The sequence below is a fragment of the Coturnix japonica genome, chromosome 8 (genome assembly GCF_054131305.1).
Source record: "Coturnix japonica strain WE chromosome 8, WE-NBRP24, whole genome shotgun sequence".
NCBI lineage: Eukaryota > Metazoa > Chordata > Aves > Galliformes > Phasianidae > Coturnix > Coturnix japonica.
The window spans coordinates 12,640,326-12,665,330 of NC_140670.1; the positions used below are offsets into that span (position 1 = coordinate 12,640,326).

General features: G+C 36.8%; 1 protein-coding gene across 2 annotated transcripts in view; it reads left to right on the forward strand.

Annotated features, from left to right (window-relative positions):
- Positions 1-25,005, forward strand: part of DLG5 (discs large MAGUK scaffold protein 5) — an 89,906-nt gene that overhangs the window by 25,891 nt on the left and 39,010 nt on the right. For both annotated transcript variants that reach the window (XM_015866802.3, XM_015866805.3), the window contains exons 2-5: positions 7,011-7,079; positions 18,418-18,583; positions 22,050-22,193; positions 22,635-22,818. In XM_015866802.3, coding sequence (XP_015722288.2) covers positions 7,011-7,079; positions 18,418-18,583; positions 22,050-22,193; positions 22,635-22,818 — 563 coding nt within the window. The remainder of the gene's footprint in view (positions 1-7,010; positions 7,080-18,417; positions 18,584-22,049; positions 22,194-22,634; positions 22,819-25,005) is intronic.

Sequence of the window (25,005 nt, forward strand, 5' to 3'; positions counted from 1 at the left end):
ACCAGGTGTTTTCTCCATGTCCAGTCTTTCTGTTTTCCAAGTGAAATTTGAGGGTGTATATATATATATAAACTGTTACACATTTGTTTTCCAGAGCCTCAGTTGCTGTGCTCATTAAAAAAAACTTAGTTTGTGGCACTGCACAGTAGGACAGATTGTGCTCACCGCTGCTACTACACTCATTTCCTTCTTTGATTTATTACTTCTTCTTCTTTATCATCTCTCACAGTTTTTGCTATGTCTGTTTTTTCGTTTGAGCAGCTCTAATTATCGTAGTCTGCTTCTTTTGTCAGACTGCTTGTTGCTACAGCAGTTATAAAATGTTTCAGGTTCTTGCAGAGCGTAAACTCTTTTTGGAAGTTCCTTAAACTTATTCCAAGGACAGAGGAGTCCCATGCTATGTTGTCCATAGGCAATGCTGAACTTGGATATTTATAACAGTCATTTGGTCACTGCCATTGGGCTTAGAAGTTAACCTTGAATGAGGCAAGCCAAAATAATTATTTCCAAATCTATGAAGTAAAAATATGATAAAATAAACCTTTCATTACTTTATATGTGGGAAGTGTGCTCAGACTATGGTAGCTGAAGAGTTGATTTTGTTTTGATATATGTCAAGCTTCAGGTTGTAGTTGCTGCCTGGAGACTTGTTGCAGCTTGTGTGCATGCATGTGTTTTTTGTTTGTTTGGTTTTATATAAAGCATTTATACTACGTGTAGGTTTGTTAGTCTTCAGAAGTGGTATTACCTGTGGATTTGTTGGCAGTCCTGTATTTACAATGCCCTATGTCCTCTGACCATAAGAAGCCAGTGAAAACTTTTGTAAAGAAATGTAGTTATTTATCCACTGAAAGTGACAGATCATTTGGATTTTCTCTTAGATTAACACCAAGTAACATAAAGATAAGGAAACTGACCATAGCTTAAGGGCTAGCTTTACAATGTGCATGTGTTAAAATACGTACAATTTGTTTCACCTGCCTACATTGCAGTTTTACTAAGACTTTAAATGCAACTTTTTCCTGTCTGTACAGAGGATACAGAATTCTGTCTAGCACATGTTAAATAATTTGCAGTTAGTTGTTAATTCTTCCCCATTTTGCATGTGAAACTATAAAAATTGGTATTTCTTTTTTTAGAAGCTTTCTGTTGAAGGCTGTGCCTGCAGTTCTACAAATATGAAATTGTTCTTTTGCCAGGATCTCAATGTAATATAAATTTGCACATTTTATAGTAGCTAGATACGTAGCTGTTAGTCTTAAAAGAACTGCTGAAAAATTATCACCAATCTGATGCATTACCTAATGGGTATCTAGGACTGTAAGAGGGGCATAGTCCCTGGCTGTGTGCTGTTGAAGCTCATCTGATGCTGTGTTGGAGATGACCAACTTGTCAAGAAAAGATACACCAACTGAAGCAGAGTTAAAAGCCATCTCAGTCAAAAAGCAGAAGACAGAGGTCAAAGCTGTTGTTTCTCATTCAGAACCTGAATTGCTAGTGGACATTTTGAATAAGTAACAGCATTAATAGATGTATCTGCCGGACCAAAGGTCCAATTACAGTATTACTGTTCTAGAATAGTGTTTTTAAAGTGCAAAAAATTAAATTAGTCATTCTTAAAATTATGAAGAAATAAATAGATGGTATCAAGGATCGTATTATTTCCAGTTCAGGTGATATACTTGGATGTCTTTTTTGTTGTTGCTGTGTCTAGTTTTAAAGCAGTCAAATTTTTGTATGCCTTTGCTTACAGTTACCAGTGATTAAAATATCATGGTAATTTGGCTCTTAAAAATTGTTTTTGTTGAAACTTTCTAAGGCATTATTAGTTTGTGGCAAAGCAGCTTGAATGCTGTCAGCGGAAGCACTGTATATTTTTGTGACAGAACTATGCAAACATAGGCTTGTAAAGCTGTTTAATCTTTTCTCTCTGTCTTTTTGTGTAAAGAGGATGGTTTGACCCAGTGTTCACAGTGGAGCACAGAAGAACAAATAATGCTAATGGAGTGAGTGGATAGCAGCAAGTGTATACTCATGATAAAACTGTAACAGATAAAAGCAAATAATCTTAGCTCTGCCTTCATTTTGCCATTCACTTTTTTTTTTTTTTTTCTATTTTAAATTAAAAATGCAACTTTGGCTTTCTTCCATAATTCATATTGTTGTAGGATGCCCAACAATTGTTCAGTGATTTAGATTTCTTAAAGATACATTCTTTTAGGTATAACTTACTGCACTGCTTGCTGGCTAGCAAGAAATTATCCATGGCAATGAATGTATTCATTACAAGGGAGGACATTTTTAAGAATGTGTATTTAGATAAACATGCATGGCTTTGATCTACTATGGAGTGTTTTGAAAAGAATGCAGCTATGAAAATCGGAATTTTCCAGATACCAATGTCTAGTATTGTTTTTAACACCTGAAGATCAGATGTTGTACTTAATTATAAGACTGATAGCTTGGAACTTGAGCATCTGAACTCAGGACAGCTTTACTGATGTTTCTGGCCTGAGGCATGTTACTTAACCTTCCTGATTCTAAAGCTGCACAAAAATTGTCATATTACATTACAATCAGCCTGATCTGTTACTCTGTCACCAGTGATGATTTTTACTTGTCTGAACTGTTCTGTCCTCAAGAGGAGTTTATTCTTAATCTCTTCTAATTGAAGGGTGGCTTAAGCTCTGAAATGTGTCTTTTCCAAAACCATGCTTTTAATATTTGTCATCTTAAATATGTTGTTTTAAAATGTCTTCTCAGTTGTAAAAGGAAAATAAATATTTTAATCCTCACTGCCTTTATAAAATTCTGTGATGTATCTGGAAAACTAAAATAGGTTTTTGGATGCTTTTGGAAAACATTGTTTCATGTTCATGCAGTTTTCACGTTGTCCTGACAACAAAAGAGCATTGTATGCTTCAGGGTGTAATATTAAGGAACTGTAGGTATGGCAAATAAGCGATAAAACTGCTTCTGAAAGGAGGTGGGTGAAGAGAGCAAGGTTTTGCTGACATGACCTCTGCTACTGCTCCGATGCATCTGTTTTCAGTTGCTTGTATCCTTAAAGACAAATGATTGTCACATGTCAAAAATGAAGATGACATAGACAGGAGCAAATGTCCAATTGAACGTATTTTGCAAGGTCAGGATTAAAGGTCTGAATGTCATACATCTGGCAAGACATGACTGTGTTTTATGTTTTCTGACAAACCTGACTGTCCAGGCTTCTAAGAAAGGAATAGCCTTGGAGATGGAGCATGGCAGATCCATGTGGTCTTCAGCTCCTTGGGCATTTCTGGTTGTTGTGATGTGAAAGGCAATGGAAACACTGTAATCTGGGTCATTTCCAGTTTTAATCAAAGTTGTTTGCTCCCCCACGGCAAGTAGGAGTCCTGCCAAAGGCAATTTGGTTTGGTGTGCTCAGGCATGGATCAGCAACTGTTTGTCACACTGTTTGTCCAGTGCTCTGGGTCTCCCTCAGGATGGACCTCTGCTGTCCAGGAGCCAGATTGGCTGTGGCTGCAGCACAGGAAGGAGTTGGGAGTAGAAATCAGAGTTTAATTAACAGTGGAAATTCACAGCAGGGGAGCATGGTGAGTTGTTTAACGTCATATGTAAGCTGAGGTATAACAGAGGAAATTTGTGTGGGGAAAGCACTCTTCCTAGGCTCAGTCCTGCAGTGCTGTGTCCTAGTTAGGAAATGTGCTTAATTTAGTGTCAGCAGTACTGCAGATCTGAAATACAGCCCTTCATAAATGGGTGATGTGCCATAGGCTGTGTAGGCCAACATGCTCGCTGTCTTGTATGATGAAGCACTTTATATTCTGTAAATTGCACCCTGGTTCTTCACACACTGAGGTGCGTTTGGTAGACCAGCCACTTGTGCTTAAGGTATTTATTTGGAGGAGTGATTATTCTTATTCCTACATAGTTATTTATTTTAGCAAGTTTTGGAAAATAAAATAGCCTTCAGACTTGCCAAGTACTCTTTTGCAGCTGGATCACATTTTTAACTTTGTAAGAATTTGTGAGAAAAACACATGATCTGAGGAGGAAAAAAAAAAGTGTATTCAAAACACACAGATAATCAATTTTGAAAACCTGAGTTGCATATATCTTATTTTGCCACTGCATCCCCCCCTCTGTACAGTGTTCTTTTGGGTCATGAGCAGAGACGATGTTTTGTCTGTGTATCTTTCTGGAGATGTTCAGGTTATGTCATATAATGAAGTCTAAAGATACTTCTTATTTTCTTAGAATTCATGCAATAATTTAACATTTAGTGATGAAAGAAATTTTATTTGATCCTTAATACTGCTTTCTTCAAGGAGGCACAAATGCTATTTTATTTTATTTTATTTTATTTTATTTTATTTTATTTTATTTTATTTTATTTTATTTTTTGAAGCTCTATTTTGGGATAGTTGGTTTGTCTTTTTTAGATTCTCCTTAAAGTATAGATGATGCCGAGTCTTATGTGGTATTTCGTAGTTCACTGGTTAGGAAGGATGGAGAAATGTTCTCTTCTAGTTCAGAACTGGTAATTTAATCCCATCAACCTAGTAATCCCATCAGACTAGACTTGTCACCACTATTGAGGAATTGCTATGATTAGACAGCTTGTGTCTTCCCAGGATATGCAACGTATTTTCCTGCACCATTTTTTTTTTTTTTTTTTTTTAAAACGTGGTAAAGGTATGTCACTGCATAAACCATGTGTTGAGAAATGATGAAGAAACGGGTTCCAATTTCCCTTGTCTTCAGAGGTCATTTGGACAGCTGAGCAAGTAATTCTTAGTTTTCTTCCTGAATTTGAAAGTTTCTAAGTGGCCTTCCTGCCATCACACTAATAAGGACAGTAGTAACATGAGGGAAGTTGACTTGCCTTAATTGTTTAAATTCCTAAAATTCTGAAGTATAAATGGTAGCTGCTTCTAAATCTCTCTGTCCTGCCAAAGCTGTTTAGTATAGCATGGAACTGATCTGAAGTTTGAATTCAGATGAGCAAAGATGTGCCCCAAAGCAAATCTGCTGTGCAAAGAGAGAGCATGCTTATGTTTTTCTTCCTATCTCTACAAACATGGGTCTGTGAATGTCAGGTCATCAGTCCGTGAATTAAAATAAGACTAGTCGAATGTAACTTATGACATATCTATTAAAATCTGGTCATCAGCTGAACATCACTTGAAAGCATACATGTGAAAAAGAATGTTGACATAAATTAAAACTGAGAAGAAAGTAGTATTATATTCTGGAAAAAATTATTGTCGACCCAAGAACTCTGGAAATTTAAATCGTGGTTTTATTAATATTGACAGCTATGAAATGTCACCTTGCTCATTTTTCCTTCAGCCTCTGTGTGTTTGTTTTTAAGTCTTTCATTCTGTGGTTGCTGTAAAGATTGCACAGAAAGACTGGAAGAACTTGAAGCAAGATACAGGTCATACAAGCTTGATATACTCTAATTAAAAGAGTGTCCTGTGTATCTATTTGGATACCTAAGGATACCCTGATCATTCTCAAAATAGTAAATTAGTTCTTTGTAAACTGGGATTTGCAAAGCTTCTATGTCTTCCATCATTATTATGATTGTTGCTATTGGATCTTTTTCAACAGTTCTGTGAAAGGGGGGGAAAGACTCATTCAGTGTTTCTGTGATGAAAACCTTTTAGTTTTCCGCTTAAAAAAAAGAAACTGCAGCAGTTTAAGATCACCTAAACTTTGTTTCTGTGTGGGACTAGAATGTTAGCTTCTAGAAGAAGTGGGTGCTTTTACATTACTAAGTGTCACATCTTGGCATGCAGATTTTGTTGAGCTGGAGTCTCATGCAGTTTGTCGTCTTGATATAAATTGTCTGTCAAAAAGATATTCTAATTCGTTTAGCATATTGAACTGCTTTTTTCAACTTTCCATTTATTTCTAATCCGTATATTTCAGTCTGGCTGGAGATTGTGCCTTCTTATTATTTTCTTTCATTTCACTTTGGTGTTACTGCTTGTGTTGTCAGCCAAATTCTCTTACTTCGTCACGTCTTTCTTTCGTCTGGTACTATGGTAACAGGTGTTACTCCTTTTCCTAAGGAAGAGCAGGAGATGAGCAAAAATTAGTATTTCTTTAATCCATTTGGAAAGTACATCTTTGTGTTTAATCTCGTACTTCTTAGCTTTCATTTCTTAATTTCAAAGAGCTTGGTAGAAACACTTAGCAAAATGTAGAGGGGAAGATCATAGGAGAAAGGCAGCTCCTGAGAATACTGAATTTATCTTTGAGCTCATGTTCTGGTTGCTGCTGAGAATGAATCAGTTTTCAAATCACTTGCCCACATAATCTCTCCCTTTCTTTGCTGTGGGATGCTGATCTTGTTTGTTGAGGGATGGTGGAGCTGATTAGTTCATAAGCTTTTGAATCAGGGCCTGTTTTTCTAGTTCTTCTGGTGCATTTCTAAATAAACTGAAATAAAAGGCTCCCCATCTGTTTATATGTATGGAAAAACCTACTGTCAGTACTGTCAGTGACAGCAAATAGCTCATTAAAAAGGTCAGATACTGAAAGTTGAAATGAATGCAAGCAAAATCTGTTTACTGGTAATAATATGTTTTGAAGTCTGAAAAGTTTGAGGAAAGAAATACAAATCAGTAAAACAAATGGAGCAGAAGCTGGTACATCTAAGAAGACAAGAAACCAAAGTAGCTTCTGACAGATATTGCAGTCGTAACTCAGTCTTCATACTTGAAGAAGAAACTGAGTGTTTTCAATGCATCAGAATTAACAGTTGTATTTTTTCTGCATTCATTTTTTACCATTTAAGCGGGAATGATTTCGTACTCAGTGTGTAGTGTTACATTCATTTACATGTTATCCATTTCCTACTTGTTATTTAAGCTTTGATAATATTTGTGCACTTTAATAGCATTCAGTGGGTTTGGCTTTTGCAGAGTCAAGAAAACAAACTGTTAGCTTGATTTTTGTGAGGGGAAATAAAACAATACTGTCTTTTCTAATTTTAGGATCTACCTACAGTGTGCTGTCCATAATGCCTTCTGACTCTGAAAGCAGCAGTTCTTTGAGTAGCATTGGTGAGTAAACTTCGTTTAAAAACTTGATGAATAAATCTTTTGTGTGCTGGGATAATGTGGTTTTGAAGTTGTCTTTGAGTCTTAGGTATCTACATGTACACATACGTATATACAAATATATGCATATATTTATGTATATATTAAAATTATAGTCAGTTTAAAGCACTGTGGAAATTAAAAGGCTGTGAACTTGGCTAATAATATTTTTAAAACTTTTGGAAGTTGGTGCAAGCTTTAGCTCTTTCCCCCACCCCTTTCCTGAGTGTAATTTTCTATAGTTTTAAAGGTATGGGGAAACAAAATATCTGGTGAGGGGAAAAAAAGAAAAGACTAAAGGAAAAAAGAATGTGGACAGTAGCCCTGTAACATCAAGTTGATCTCAGAATAGTTGTGATCACTGTTGGTTTTCCTTTTCTTACAGAAATACTTTTATTGTGAAATCCATATAAAAATAATCTGCTGTGGATAAGGAGTGTAGGCTTTCACATAAAAAAAGCTCCAATTTTGTGTCAGGCATCACTCTCTACAGAGTTCCTTGACAGCATCAGACAAGTCAGTCATCTGTTTAAGGATGTGTGTAGACATCTGTTGGAGTCATCAAGATGAGATTTTTAACTCCAACATGCAGAAACAAGGTTTTAAGGGTTGACTGAATATACATTCATATATGTATAGGAAGCTGTGACATTTTAGTCATGTTTTTATCCAGTTCAGGATTGTATGTTATTACCTGAAAGAAGGGTGGAATTTGTTTTGTTCTGAAGAAATGGGAGCTGAAGATAGGAAGGAGAAATTTTTGGATAACCAGAGTTGCAAGAAGACTTCAAAAGAAGGAGGTTCTTCTAATGTCACATGCAGCAATTTGGTGGAATAATTAGGTGAAGTGGTACTTGAGATATGAGAGGGTGCAGATGGTTCTTTCTGGTCCCATATTCCTAATTTTAACAAAGTACACTTCTTTGTTTTTTTTTTCAACTTTTATAACTTTGTGAGTGCATGTACTTCATTCTTTGTAACTGATAAACTTTACTTCCAAAATCATAAAATAAGTGGTATTTAGCAGGGTTAGAAACTATTGTTTGCCATCACTGAGAGAACTTTTGCTTTAACAGTTACCACTTAGAGGCCATACACATGTGGTGCATACACACACACACCTATATATTTGTGTAATGGTCTCTTTTACAAGTGTAGGATTCCTTTTTCTGAACACTTATTTTGAATTTGGTATTTTGCTTCTGAGGCATCCTTTATTCCCATGTATCAGTCAGAACTGAACTCTTTTCAATCTGTTTTGTTCACCTGGTGTTTTAAAATATTAAAATTTATACTAAATACTGTACTGTATGATTTCCTTTAAGAGTTATCCTTAGAAATATATATTGTGTATGCAATGATCCAAGTTATTTATAACCTAAAAATAAAATCAGCATTATTAACTAAATTCTGTGTTCCTAGCATCCTCCGTAGTTGTGGGTGTGTTTTTTTTCTTTCTGTTTTGTTTTTTTTTTTTATTTTATTTTTTTTTCAGATGGTCAAAATGAATTGAGTTTTTAACATTAACAGTCAAGAGAGTTCCTTGATTGAAGCTGATGTTTGCTTTACAGTCTGGTTACAGACTTGTAATTCATGAATATCTTTTCTTTTTTTTTTTTCTTTTTTTTTTTTTTCCCTTCAAATCATTTTCTTTCTCACACATCTTGTTCTACAAGGTAAAATATTTTAAATGTGATCTAATATCAGTAGCAAATTCTCTCTACTTAATAGCTGGCATGTCCTAACAGACTTGTTTGCAAGTCACTTCAAAGCAACCGTGAGGTTATTTTAATACTGTTGAGTGACAAGCCATCGTAACAGAAGGTGTTGTATGCCAATTCTCTAAAGGCTTCTTATCACTTATTTGAATGCAATCCCAACAAAACCTGATTTTCTTCAGTGTTTCACTATTTAGAAGCATCTTCCTTCCACCGCTGATCTCCACTACCAATGGCTCACTGGAGTTTATTTTTAAGGGTTGTGTAGGGCAGTGGAATACATTTTTTCCTGTGAAATGAATGCGTCAGTGGAAAAAGGTGAATAGCTCATAGTTTGGAGACAGTGTAAGCTTTGGAATATAATGTGCACAGCTGTCAATGCTAAACATGAATATAAAGGAATATTTTATTTTCTCCAGTCACATGTATTTTCTTTATGGGGCAGAGAAGGACTATATTTTTATGTTTCCTGAGTTCAGAACAATTAACGTTAATATTAAATATATTTTTGTTTCTGTTGTGTTTTGCTTCTGTTTGTCAAACATCATGGAGACACTTTCAGAGAAAAATGAAGAGGGAGACTAATTAAGCCCAGTTAAATGAGCTGATAATACATCCTAGTGTCTTCCAACTAGGAGATATAATAAATACTTCTATTCATTGTCTTTATATTCCACAGTTCATAAAGTAACTAGAGAAGAGGATGTCTCTGTGTTTTATCTTGTTTCCAATCTTAATCTTCCTAGCCATTGTTTGAGTTAGTTTTTGCTGCTAGCATTCTTAATTAAATTATCTTTTTCTGAAATAGTTCCAGGTAAGCCAGCATGTTGTACAGTTGAGGTGATTGCATCAACAATTCATGCTAGAAAATATTCCAGGTATTTATATTAGATACAAGCCTGACAAACAAGTGAACACGTTCAAAGAGATTAAACCTTTGGCTCAGGTAACTTCCTGAGCTGACAGTCATGAGGTAATGGTAGACAGTTTGGTGCAATAGTTTTTGTTGTTGTTTTGTTAGAAGTCTTTTTTTAGTGATTGGTGGGAATCCTTGTAGGAAGTTTGTTCTGTAAAATTGTTACATCTACTTTATCGCTGATATCGTTGTTGGAATTTGTTTGCCCTCCACAAATTATCCGACAAGACTTGACCTTTTGTGTGTATTTACTAGAGTAGGTAGCTGGGAATCTTGATCCCTGGAAATTATGAACATTTCTAATTAGTTATAGTAATGTGGCATAAATGACCTGTGTGTTTTTACATGAACATGCTTGATTAGCAGATAGAATTTTGTGTGAGATTGGCAAACCTGATGCTGAACTACAAAATTATTTTTTGTAGTTTAATCTGTGAGCTTTGTGATCTGTTCTGGTGCCACAGGAGGCCTTTCTCCATTGTTTTATGAATGCAGGGGTAAATTGTTGCTGATTTTTTTTATTATTATTATTAATTTTCTTTAATGGGACTTGAAAAAGAAAGTCATATTAAGATAAACACATTGTTTATCTGCAGTTGCTTCATGTTAATTTAATTTTGTCTCAGATGCTTCCATATTGAATTTTTTTTTCTTCTGTAACTGTATTGTTGTTTTTTTTTTTAGTACTTTTTTGCTAGTTATCTATTATTTACTTGTATCTTTCAATGAGGAGAAAGACTGTGTCTTGAGAGTTTTGTTAATGGAGGGCAACAGATGAATGTAGGAAGGGCATTCAGTGTGTGGTGTAATGCAGCACTGCAGATTCCTCACAGTTGTTTTCTCCTGCTCCAGTTTGTGTGTTGGACTGTTTCTCTTTTTCCTGTTACACGCTCTGTGTCTGTGGGTTCTTGGCAGCCAGGCAGGAACTTGGACTCTCTGTGGTAGGACAAGCCTATGATAACATTCATAGAGAAGTGACAGTTCCTAGAGAAATATAAGAAAATGACCTCATCTGTCCTTTGATACCCAAATGCAGAACTAGTTGTGAAAGAGGAAAAACATGTGTCTGGGGGACAAAGTCCCTCTATTAGAGAAAAACATGAGTGTCTGGCAGTTAGCTTCAAGGTGAGAAAGATGAATAGTAAAGATACAGCTGTAAATACACAGAGTGACTTTTCTAATTTTACCAAATAATTGTCTTGATCAATGAGCTTTTCTATTACCATAATAGCCTTGTTGTTGTGACCATGAAACACGTATGTCCTATAGGAAGGCAGGGGAGTTCTGACACTTGTAAAATAAATCTTGTAAAAGGGCTTTCTAGTGTTTTTGGGTTTTTTTTTTGGTTGTTTGTTTTTAAATAAATGGTTAACTCTTTTTATTCCTTTCTTTCTACAGTTAGTCAGATGGCAATAATTAGTCCCTTTGCATTCATTTCCCTATGCTAAGCTAAGGTACAGAGTGACTTACATAACACTGATGTTACTGGGGTTTTTATGTTTTAGGGTGGGAGGAAATAAAATTTTCCTGTCACGGATGCCATACAGTAGCATTATGATTACATGATGAGGTAATAGGTAGGATTCTTGAAACTAAGGCTGTTTTCCTTTTGTTGACCAAAGCAATTATTTGTATGTTTCATGCACTTTTCAATGTCCAGAAATAGGTAACCACAGAGGTAGATAGGATTTGTCATCAGCTTGTGAAATTGCTCTCCTTTCATGTCTGTCCCATGCAGTGCCATGTCATTCACTTTCCTTGCTTGAATGGGCCTACAGGGAATGAGGGATGCAGGGAAGAATGAAATTCCAGCCACCTGTGGACGTACTGTATGTATGTGGTAGAAGAAGGCACTGAGTAGAAGTTAGGGTGGTGGTCCTGGAGAAGGAACTTCATAGATGGATCTGCCAAATTTTTTTAATTTTGCCTGTGTATAAATAAAAATTCAGAGAAACAGTTCCTTATGCTATACAAGTTCTTCCTTGTCTATCTTCCTCACCAGTCAAAACTTCTTTAGATGATTGTGTTTTCTTTGTTCCCTTAGATTTCCCTCCTTTTCTTTTTGCCTGTATGAATCAAGTTCATGCTGTTTTTTGAAATAGATAGTAGGGATAGGTAGAGTACTGAGGGGAGGAAAAAGAAATAAGCCTTGATTCACTAAAGAGATACAAACTTTCACAATCCCTGCATCCCACTGCTGTGCTTCAGCCCCACCTTCTTTCCCCCCAAACAATGAAAAATCCTCATTAGCTTGTCATACTCTCTGTATTTTGTTTCTCATCTCTCTGTTAGTCACAAAGATATTTGTGTGTAAACAGAAGCATCCTTCATCTGCCCACTCTTTGTGCCTAGCATACTCTCTCAATGGAGCTACAATCCTGCATCTCTGACATCAGAATAATTATTTATGGAGTGCCTAATGTGCCAAGCACAAACCAAGCATCACTTAGGAATGAGACAGAGCCCAGCAACAGCACTGTATGTGACAGGCACTGACTGATCTGCCATTTTACCAGTAATGGTAGTGTAGGAGAAAACAGCACAGAATAAAGGCTTTTTTTTTTTTTTAAAATAGTATGTTGATTTGTATAGTGCACTCAGTCACTTAACATTTATAATTTTTGGCAACAAATATTCACCGTGCACTATAGTGAACTTGTATAACAGAGTTCTGGACACTAAGTACCTAATGTCCTCTTGGAGCAGGGCAGCAGCCCAGATGTCCTCTCCTGGAGGAGGGGATGTACTACTCCATGACAGAGAAGAGCTGGGAGACACTGTCACTTTATGAAGCAGCAGTGAGTAAACTTCAGATTTGTTCCAGAGGAATTCAGGAGGGCTCATCCAAAAAAGTAACCCTGTGTGTAGCCCACATCAACACCAAGGAACATAAGCATGAGAAATAAGAAGGAAGAGTTAGAAGTAATTTTGCGATTAGAAAACTATTGCCTGATTGCTATCACAGAAACATGATGGGACAAATCACAAAGCTGGAATACTATAATTGAGGGCTGTGAGATTTTTAGAAGAGAAAGGCAGGGCAGGAGGGGTAGGGAAGTTGCCTTTTATGATAAGAAGTGGGTGGATTGCAAAGAGCTGCCTTTAAAAAAACAGCTGCGATCAGGTTGAGAGTTTGTATATTGAAATTAGGGACCATCAGGTGGTTACCTGATCAGGAGGGCCACGAAGGCACTTAGGGATCTGGAGCACATCTCCTGAGGATTATGGAGGGGACTGGGCTTCTTCAGTCAGACTGGAGAAGAGAAGGCTCCAGGGACACCTCTTCGTAGTCTTTCAGTACTTAAATTGAGCTTACAGACAGTACAGACAGTGCAGAGATGGACTCTTTATGTGATCTGATAATGATAGGACAAGGGGAATGGTTTTAAATGAAAAGAGGGGAGATTTAGGTTAGATGTTCAAGGGAAATTTTTCCCTAAGAGTAAGGAACTGTAGCAGGTTACCTAGTGAAGCTGTGGATGCTCTGTCCTTGTAGGTGTTCCCAAGTTGGATGGGGACCTGAGCAGTCTGATTTGGTGAGTGGCAACCCTGCTCTCACAGCAGGGGTTAGAGCTCTGTGATCTTTGCAGTCACTTCGTAGCTTTAGATGTTGCCAGTCTGTGAGCTGCTCTTTCTCTAAGTTCCCGTATTGGAGGCTCCTTGACAGAAGAAAGTATACTGAAGTCTGTTCTAGTGCTGAACTAACACAAGGAGAATAATTATTTTTGTTGTATTTTTTCTGTTTCCCTCTCCCAACATCCCCCCTTAGTAGTGGGAATGCTATCAGTACATTACACTGGAATCTTTTTGTGTATCCCAGTGATTGGCTTTGATGATCAACCTCTATTCAAAAGTCACATTCCTGTAAAATTTCAACTCAACTGTCAGTTGGCTTTTTTATAGATCTAAATCCTATGTAATTTTCTTGTCCTTTGATCTGAGTAATGTATGTTTTGTTTCCTGGAAACAAAAGTTATGAAATACTCACTCTCTTCTACGGTCTTAGAATAACTTCACATTTCTTTTTCACTCAGTTCGGTTTATGAATCATATAGGTAATCCTTAATCTCTTTGCCTAATTTTCAGTCTGTTTGCTATTAACCACCTCTTTTAAGTAGCAAGCACTTTGAATTGCTTTATTGTATTCTCACTGACTTTTATAGCATCCATTTCCTGGCAGCTATGGGTTTAAGTGTGGTGGTGCAGTTTTTTGTCACTTCAGAGCCACCCAAGAATTATTCAGTGAATGTGATGCCCTAAATTAAAATAAAATTAAAACAAAACAAAAAAACAGTAGCCACAAAGAAGTTGTTAACTTTGCCAACAAATAGTCTCAGAGAAGAGAGAGAGTTGTGGGTTTCCTATTTCTTTTTTCCTTCTGTTTGTTTTCTTTGCACTGCCTCCAAATATTCAGTTTGAATTCGTTCTTGGCTTCTTAATGATTCTGCATAAATTGGGCTCGAAAATCCCTAATCTGACTGCAGCATTTTACATGCCTTTATATCAGTGTTTGGCAGCAGACTGGTGGGATTCCTGAAAATTCAGCCCGTAATAATCTGAATGGGAATGCAGCATGTGTGAGTCCATACCTCCTGCCCTCTAGACAGCACGTCTGGAACACGGTGTCTTTCTCTACTCCCTGTGTCCCTTTATCAGTCTGTGCATTCAGGAAATCTTTTTGGTGTCAGCAGTTTTCTTTTTGGGCTATAAAACAGCATGATGAGTTGATGCTCAGAGCATCCTGTAGGAGAAGCTGTGGCTGCGAGCTTAAGTGGTGCCTCAGCCTCAGGTTGATGTGCAGCAGCTGCCCAACAGCTGTCTCTGTTTGGATGGGGTACCTGAGCGCAGTTTATGCTTCTGCTGTGCAGTTATAAACCTGACGAACGTTAGGTTTTATCCTGCCCACCAGGGAGCAGCTGGCTACTCAAATGCAGAAGCTTCAACTTCTGCATTTTCAACTATTTTCAACTATTTTCTTACCCATGTACGGGTTTTAATCTCAATTGTGTTTTAGCTAAGAAAAGTTCTTTGAGCTGATACCAGTACTTTTTTCCTTATAGTACTTGATCTTTCCAGTACTGCTCAGCTCTCTCTAAAGTCTTAAGTTTATCTAAGTTGAAAGTTTGTTTTGTGTGCTGGCGGCTTTGTTTAGGGTATTATATTCTGTAGTAAAACAAATACCGAATTGTTGCACGTTCTTTTTCTTGCATGTTACATGATCCTCACTGCTTTCATAACCTATTAGATTTTCTGTCTGTCAGATGGAGCTCTTCCACAGTTCAGTATTGTAGCTTTCAGTTTCCCTTCCTCCATGGACTGCTACTGTTTTTACTAATGTTTTATTTCACCAACAAGGCAGCTGTCTCTGTTATTTCAAGACCACTTCAAAAGATATATCTGAAGAAATGCATCAAATGATAGATTCTGTTATGTAATCCCATTCTAGACCTCATAAATTATTGAAGAAAAGTAAATATTTTAACACAGATTTTCCTACAGCTGGAATAAGTGTTCCTCAGCTTGGGGAAGAAACCCTATTGGTCATACTTTCCAACACATCTTTTGTCTTATTTTGCAAGTCTTTTTTAACATATTCTCTCGTGACTTACAGGGCCTTAAAAAACTGGTACTCAGAACATTCATGTTGATTTCTTTTTAACTGGAAGCGGTAAGGAGGATCAGCTCTACGTAGTCTAGTCTGATTGTTTGCAAGCAACAATTGGCACACATTTATAAAATGACTTGAAAAAAATGGGAATGAAATTACAAGCATTCTGTTAGCTGATGACAGATTTCCTTTTGAATTTATTAATGCTCATACAAGCGTATTTCTCAATAAGGAAAATAATGAGTGTGTTATAACTTTAGCTATTTTCATATTATTTTTGAAAAACAATTGCTTATCCATTGATACTCATTTTCCCACATGAGTGTTGTAATGATTCAGTGTTGTAATACATCTTAGTCAGTTTAACAAGTTTCCCAGCCCTATTTCTCTTAAAATGTTATTTTTATTCCAAAAAGTGTGCTGACCTATCCCCAAGTAATGGGAGTAACATGCAAATTAAGCTAACTGTGCAGTAGTGTCATTGTAGCTACATTATCTCTTCAAACATTGATTATTAGAGAAACCATAAAAAATTGTATTTGATAATCACTATGTCTGTGAATCTTTGTGATTTGCATGAAGTCCCATGTTTAAACTGTGGAAGATGTAATTGCTTCAGCTTATGTTGTAACTGCTTTTCTTTTATAGAGTGTATGAAATTTGGCAAAATCTTGTTTGTGATTCAGTTAATGTGTACTCAAAACTTCATGCATATACTGTGTGGACAAATGTTGTGTGTAGCCCCCCTACACTGTGGGGTTGTTGTTGGAGGCAGTGGAGTGCTGCCTACCCTGAGGCTGGCAGCATGTGGCTGGGTATTGCTGGATCCTCAACACCAAAGGGGAGCTGATATAGAAAAGGAGTTCTGGGACTTACTGAGCAGATGAGTTGCACTTGTCAAGACATGCTGTAGACCTATTTTAACAAATCCAGATTATCCACAGCAGCAAGTAAGTCTCTGTGAAGTGGCATCATTTGGATAATGGAAATTTAGCCTTTAGGCTTGTACATTTTAAGACCATTTTGAGTGGTTAAAATGCAGAAAGGAAGTACTGTTGTGTAAAATACCCAGTCAGATGGAAAAAGAATATGAAGCTGGAAGCACAGGTCAATTTCCTTACACTGCATCAGAATGTCAGATGCAGTAAAAAGCTTTTAGCATTCAGCTATAAAAACCCCTTTCAAGGAAATGGAGAGTATTGAGTTTTTCTGATGAAAAGAGAAGCTTACTGAAGATTTTGAAATGTTTGAAATTATTACTAAAAATGTGAAGTTGTTATTGAGCAAAGATACATTTTTGGAGGGGGGCTTGTCTTAAGGATAAGAGGGGATGTTGTTTTATAGCTCTTAAATCTTGACTAGTATTGCATGCTGTCAGTATCGTCATTGCATTTTACATACAAAAATACTACTTTTATGTAAGTATAAATAGCGGCAGGTTAATGAAAAATAACTGTTTCCGATACTAAGGTTTATGACTTCACATTTGTCCAGGAACTTCTTTCCTATGGCTAGATAGCTTGACTTTATTTAAAGCAGTCTTGCCTTGCCTGGCATATCTTGGGGATTGAATCTACACGAGACTAAGCACCCTGTCAGTTCCTGAATTAGAAACTTTTTCGCTCTTTTATGAAACTGCCTTCCTCATTAACATGTCCAATACTGTTCCAAATGGGCATGCATTTTGACTTTTCCATTTTAAACATTTCCTGTTTATTCATTACAACATGAGCCTTTCCAAAAGATCTTTCATTAAATGTTATGTCAAATAATTCTTATTTTAGGAAATAAAAGTAGCAAAAAGACAATACAATTGTGTTTTAGTAGTGTAAGTTCTCTAGCCCTCATGGAAGAGGGTACTCTTTCATTCAAGAGTAGTGGGAGAAAAAGCCAAATGTAGGCTCTGTTGGAAGTTTTCTAGAGTATTGTGAGTCCGTGTCTTGTATTTTCCTACAGAATGTGGGACATTCCTGCAATTTTTAACTGTCGAAGTATTTGCATGCATTATTTGAACTATGCAATAGTTAGAATAAAAGAATAGTCTGTGCTCACAGATTCTTGTTACGCAGTTATATTAACAGCTGAAGGGAATAAGAACAGGGATGCTATTATACTGAATGCTCTGTGTATATTAGCCCTGGCCCTGAAGTTAGTTTGCTGTGGTAACTTAAGAACAGGAAGTTCTACTTAAAAACTCAAAGGAGTTTTTGCATTCTGTGGACGGATCTCTTTGTAATGATATGAGATACCAAAAAGACAGTGGGATGTTACTGTTATCTCTGATGAACGTGATGATGATAGTGATAAGATGCTGCATGTACTGTCCAGTTGCAGTGATTGTAACGTGCTCTCTTTAACCAGTGTTGTTAATAGTGAAATTTGTCTCTCTTGATTTATTGCCAAGTCAAATCTTTATATGCATGACTGGTAAGTTGTGATGTGTGGAAACAGAAATTTCCTGAAACAAAAATATCAAGCTAGCAGTAGTGTATCTATGGAATAGTCTATCTGTGAGGCTAAAGGAGCAGAAGAGTCCCTCTGCTGAAACAGTTTGGCTGTTGTCACTGAGCTAAGTTGATGTATTTTTTCTAATTTATTTTTTTCTTAAAGCACGGAACCTGATACTTCATCAGAAATGATCTTTTATCTATGACTTTTTTGTCACTGTTTGAAGTCTTTCCAGTTAAAAGTCCAAAGGTGCCTTGCCTTTTTTTTTTTTTAGGAAAGCTGTATGGCTGATTCTTCTTACTTTGCCCATCAATTGTTACCTCTTGGATGGTAGTTTGTAAGTAGATGTGGAAGCAAGGGACCTACTCATGGAAATGCTACTTGCAACATGAATAAGGCTGTTCTGCTTATGTAAAGTCTGAGTGAATTGAGTTTTTCTTATGTTAACTATCTGAAGAAAACTTGGAACAATTTGTTTTTGAACAAGAATCTGTTTAAAAAATATAAAGATATAGGGTTGGTTTTTTTTATTTAAAATTAGTATTATTTCAGTGATGTGACATTGTTCTTTTGAAGAGTTCTCTGACTGTCAGTTCACTGTCTCTTGGTCAGGTACAACTGGTAAAGCATCATCTCCACCACCTGCAGCAGACACGAGACAGATGAGTGAGAAGCTGGAGACAATATTATTTCAGCTCCGACAGGTAACTCGGGAGAGGGATGAGCTGCGCAAGCGACTTGCACTTTCATCACCTGGATCAACTTTTGATGACTGCAGGTAAAAAAGAAAGGAAAAAAAAAAGTGAAGTGGGCATTTCAACTTAGTCTTCATTAGCTTTCAAGTATCTTGTTTCTTGCTTGTAAAGTAGTAATAATATTGCAATGTATTTATGTTGCTTTTAAGGTACGTACATTGTGGTGACATATATGTAGGATGACAACATAAATTTTTCAGAGCTGTATGCGTGTGTTCTGCTTTTTACAGCAATTTTGGTGTGGAATTGAGAATAGGACTTGAATCAATATTGAGAGTAGAAAACAAGGTAGTTGCTGTGGCTTCCTAGGTTAAGTTACGGGAGGAGGTGGAAGACAGTAGCTGAAGTGTTTGTTGTTTTGAAGTGGTGATTAATTGAAATTTTGTCCATAGGAGAGGTCTCAAGATTTGAGCCAGTGAAGTGAAGATGAGAGAATCTGTGTGCTTTATTATTCACTGTTTAGCTTCCTGTTCCAGCCTCCTCACCCTGGGGTTGTTGGAAGGGCTACTTCAGGGACTGGGGGAACTTTGTGTTCTGTCTTGAGCGTCTGTAAGTGTTGTGGTAATGAGAGAAAAAGGTTGTCGAATATCAACATCTTTGACAGAGCTTTGGTTTGTTTCTTGCTTGAACAGAGATTCTTCTTATCTGAAGCCACTAGAGCTTAGGCATTGAGGATTTTACAGCTTATGGTATTGTTCTCTATAATCCCGGATACTATTAATGAAGTTCTGATGAGCTGTGTTCTAGCCTGCCCTAGTTTTCTCTCTTTAACTGTCACATCAATCTTTTGCCAATGGTAGGATTTGTATATTGCAGAAAATATATAAGTTTACAGCTTAAAGAAAACTCATTAAAATAAGCATCATGTTTGGACAGTGTTTGAGTGGTTTATATAAGATGGAGGATGTTGCCTTCCAGAAAATTAAATATCTGATGGCTGGAAAATGGACAAATGTCACTAGCTGACTCTTTTTTTTTTCCTTTATTAAAATATAAAATTATTACTCTCATATAAATATACTTCCTTGCTTCAGGAAAACTTGATGGTATTTTCTACTTTGTTCTACTGTCTTTTCTTGTACAAAAAACATCATTAGCTTTCCAGAAGTCAAGGCCAACTGCCTCTCTGAATTGTGAAATGTGAAAGATCACCATTTAGGTGGTGACTTTTGCAGCCCTGAAAGACACTGTACTATCACAGTGGTTCTTTCAAATACAGGTGCTCTAGAGGCAAATCTCAACAAATCATGGTGGCATGCTTAGAAATAGCTGCAGCTGGCAAAGTGTTTGTAGGCTGAATTATGCTGACTGTGAAGGCAGGTGGTTGCAAAAATGAGAGCTGTTTTTCAAATCTAGTGTTGACTAAGTCCTAGAGTAATGGAAGAGGAGCTGCAGAAGTGGATTGTGATGAGCTAAATCAGAGTAGCACGTGTTACTCTGTTGGACGGGAGTAGGATTACTCATGCTGTGCTTGAGTCACATGAGAGTGACTGTATGCATACATGTGTTGTAGTACTAACGCAGAGCTTTGACCAAATTATTTATTGTGGTCAAGGTGCAATTTGTATGTGTAGTTCCCTCTGAAAGTAATGTCTATGTAGGTTCATGGAAACGACGGTGGGTATGGAACGCAATAAGATTATAAAACAAATTATCATTCTTTTTCAACACCATTAGCTATGCATTTTCACCATCAATGAACAAGAGCCTGCATGCTGCACTCATAAAAATTGTCACCATTGGAGATGATCTACTATTACTGTCACTACTGTTGAAATGTGCCACTTATGGCTTCACTGTGCTCACATCTTTTGTTTGGTCTCCAGAAACATTCAGCAATTGTCAGTGAATGTCAACGGGTGCCATTTTTTCTGCACGGAGGAATTTAGTTACACACCTTTGCTTCATACACACTTCCACATCAAGCACCATTCTTCCAGACCATCCATCTGCTGCAATCTGTCACGCATGTAGTGGAATATTGATGGGAAGGTTTAGTCTCACACTGCATTTACTCCACTGTTGCACAGATTGCCATGTCTCCCTTTCTTGCCACCATACTCTTTCCAAAATTGCTGTAAGCTCTGCTTTATAAGTAAACAGAACTCTCTTAGCTTCATACAACAACAGCAGTATGGATTCTGGAACTGTATTTCATCTGGCAACTGAACTGAAGTAAAATGGTTCTGCTTGGTTGCAGTGATGACAGTCATAAGAAAACACGTAGCAGTCGCATCTGACTCACAGGTGCTTGGCATACGTTTGCAAGGTGTGAAGTTACATTTAGAAACTCAGTTGTGTCTGTGATGCTGAGTAGTACAGTCTTAAATTGTAATTGCTCCTTTGCTCCTTTCTCCAGGAAGAAGGGGAAAAAAAAAACCAACAACAACCATCAATTCTTTCCTTAACTGACAGATTATGGTAACAATTAAAATGTAAATTGATATAAAGAAACTGAGCATTCAAGTCTTCAGGGATGTCCTTTTTTCTATTACATTGTTGTTTTTTTTTAATTCACTATCTGTTTCTGGGTATAAAATGAAACACCTCATTCATACAGTCTTACAAATGTATGACTATAACTACTGTGGTGTTAATCTCCCTTTTAAAATATAATTCCAATTAGCAGTAGTAAAACTCTATTTGGGATGTTGGCATCATTGACGGAATGACTAAAAATCCAAGTATTGGTTTAAATTAGACTTCAAAGTGACGTTATTGAAAGTCAGCACCATCTGTCCATCAGTCATTAAAATGAAAACATAAAGTGGAACACATTTAATTCTTAATTGCAGCTTTAAGCTTACTGAGTCCTAGTAGCACGTGCTCATACTAAGTTAATTACGTCCACTTTCTTGCAAAATATTTCATTGTAAGAAATTTCTCTAAGAAATAACTGTTGAGTCTCTTTCAAAGTTATGGTGGGAACTTGTTTGGCATCTCTAACATGAATTACATTTATATTTCATATATTGTTGAACTAAAAAAATGAAAGAAAAATCCTATAAACAAGGATATCATGCAGGTAAATACACATATCAGCCTACAATGAGAAACTAACAACAATGCTGCCAGTAACTTCCTGCACTCTAGCTCATCTACAGGAAACAAAATGCCTGCACTGCCAAGGCAGTATGTTCTACTCTGCTGTTCCAAAGGCCTACATTTTAGCAAGAAAAAGATGCAACTGCTCTAATGGAACTGTATCACTGGTCTGAAGTCAACAAACTTAAAACAAAGCAGTCTATTCAAATTCATGTCATTGTTGACTTCTGTTTAAGTAAGATCATCACAGGTTAATGTTAAAATGCATCGCAAAATCCAATGTGATTTCAGTCAAGAAGTGTCAGTTTTTGAAAACTTTGGTTCAAACAGTATATAAATTTTAAAATGCATCGAACGTCCAACAGCCTCAGCTGTACGATAATGTTTATCTATTGAATAGCCAATATTTGACTTCAGATTTTTTTTTTTTTTTTTCCTTCCTAGGCCTAGTCCAAAACCTAATCATGACTATGAAAGACTCAAGATTCAGTGCATGAAAGCCATGTCAGACTTGCAGTCCTTGCAGAATCAGCATACTAAGACATTAAAAAGGTGTGAAGAAGCAGCAAAAGAGGCTGATTTTTATCAGTAAGTATTCGTAAAGCTGTAAGAAGCAATTTACTGATCAGTATTAGATTGTAATATATTTAATCATGGTAAACAAATGATTTCTTGTTCTGTTATTCCACTCTAATTACAAGATAAATGTTTGCTTAAGATAAAATATAATTTGGGACTGTTAGAAATGATAAGAATATGGGCTACCTGTTTTATTTTGGAGAACTTGAGGTAGAAATCCACAACCTGAAATTTCAATTCAGTAGTTGGGTTTCAGAGCAGAAGGTAATTGGAGAGAACTTAGTTTGTTATTTTTATGTTCTTCTCTGTTTTTTCTATTCTTGCAATACTCAAATTTGAAGAATCGAGTTAGTTTGTTCTGCTTTCTAGGTTGCAAGCTCTTAGTTGAAACTAGTTAAAACAGTCTGGGCAAATTTATCTCCCCAAGCGTATTTTTCTATGCCACAACAGCACGTTGCACAGTCGACTGCTGAGTGACCAGTCACAGTTAAAGGAGGACATGGATACCTTGAAGAGGAAAAACACACAGTTGGTGAGAGAACATAATCATCTTCAGCAGTCGTGTGAGGAAATGAAAAGGCTTCATGATGAGGATCAGAAAGAGATAACAGACCTACGCAGCCAGCAGCAGCAGGTAAGCTACAACTTACTTACAACATACATGCTGGAATACATTTTTTCTTTGAAAAATTAGTCAAGAAAGATGAACGTGTAGCATTGCTGCATTTTATGTCTCACCGAGTCAAAAAAAAAAGAAAAAAAGCCTTACATGTTACAGGACTAAGGATGAATGTGAATTCGAATGGATTTTTTTCTATATCTAGGTGGAGAAAGAACAGGGGATATAGAATAAGATATTTTAATGCAGAGAAGAAAGGAGTTTACATGATGATCATATGTATTATATTTTAAGTTGATAGGGGAGGCATCAAAAACCTAGTTTGAAATTACAAAGTAGTTGAAAAAAGGCTATGGTACTGGATTAATCTATGAGACAGGGCTAGCTTTAAACTTGGATGCTAAGTTTTATTTTGGTTTTGGTTTGATTTTTTGCCAGGTGTCACAAGGTGTTGCACAGCTGTATATAACGGTCTCAAGAGCAAAGTTGCTTGTGTATTCTGAAGAAGGAAAGGCAAGAGGATTAGTTGTTAGAGATTGATGCTGTCAGGTCCATGGTTTTCATCCAGAGCAGTTAAAATAGTTAGAGTAACATTCGAAACATCTAAGTAGAATATCCTATTTGAGTGTGTGTAGTCTGATTCACAAGACAAACTTGCAAATCAAATATTAGACTTCAGAAGTAAAACCTATGTAAACAAAAATAATCATTTGCTAGGGTAGGAGGTGCAAAGGTCAAAACAAGCTCTCTGTGCTAAGCAGTGCCTTAGGAGATGTTTGAGGGCTAGTGCAGAAAGGAATGAAGATTTGCATTTCCTTGTGACCCGATCCTCTAAAGTTTTCATCTTTAGAGCTCTGTTTTGATTTGGTAACTTGATTCAGAATATGGGGTATATTCAGCGCAGCAGAAATAGTTTGCTGTGTTAACACGGGGAGATGGCATAATTGTTCTGTGCATCTGCTTGTCAGGCTGCAAAGCAGAGGTGTGAAACCTCCAAGAAACCTCCATGTTGTGTTTTGAGATTGTCTAAATCTGAAACTGTCTGTCAGCACAAAGGAGGTTGAAGCGTCGTTTTAAACATTTATTTAAAGAAATTCAGTCTCGTGTCAACAACATCATGATTAAAACTTTAAAGTATGTGTGTTACTCTCAATGAGAAAGTTGTGTAGCTCCATTTCTCAGCATGTCAAAGTGAATCATGTTGTCTTGAAGGGGTGCCAAGATCCTTTGGATCCAAGATCCAAGTTTCATCTTCAGGCTGTGTGAAAACAGCATCTCATTGGCCCTAGAGAGCATAACCTTTTGATCAAATAATTCTTAGTTTGTCATTGATTTGCTATTTAGGAACTGCACAGCTTGCATTTCTGCTGCTCACACTGTTTCTTCTTGTTGTCTTCCTTGTCCAGTTGGGACTATTTACTTTTTCTCACACTGGGATTTTGAATGAGAGACCTTCCTTTTTGCTCTGTTTCCTGCTTATGGCATTTCTTTCTGCCTTTGTGAAATCTCTTTTAGCAAGTTTATGCTTAATTCCATCAAACTTCTGGCATAGCATATTTAGTATGCTTTCAAAAACAAACAAAAAAACAAAACAAAAAACAAAAAAAACCAACAATGCGTGTATGCTTTAGGCAGTGTGAAGTGGTTTGTGTATGTGTGGATTCTCAAGGACTCCATTCTCAAACTCATTTTGGGAACTAATCTTCAGGAAAAGAGTACTCATGAGTGCAATGTAAGTTAACATACATTAGCACTTTAAGTATGCTTACATTTTATTATACAGAATAATAGTGTATTCTTGAATAAGAAGCATCATTGGCGTGTTTATCTTCTCTAAAATGGTTCACTGACTCATGCTTGCTAACAACGCCTCCAGCTCTGTGCGTCTTGTGCTACTGAAACTGAGGAGAACATGACTGTGTGTGTGTGGAATTCGCCATGCGGATGAAATTCCCTGGAGCACAACCTTGTTCCTGGACTGCTTTGTGAGCACTTAGTTAAAGGAGGCCAGCATCAGGCTAAAGGATGTTACCTCTTCTCTTGTCTGTGTGCAGAAGAATTTTTCTGACAGTAAAAATTGGTCTGTGGTATCTGTGGTCAGTGAGCAAGGCACATGAAGTGGGCAGGCTTGCATGGTAGCAACTCTTTTGTCTCTGCAGACATCCCATCTCCTGTGTCCTTGCTCTGAATTTAAGAAAAAGA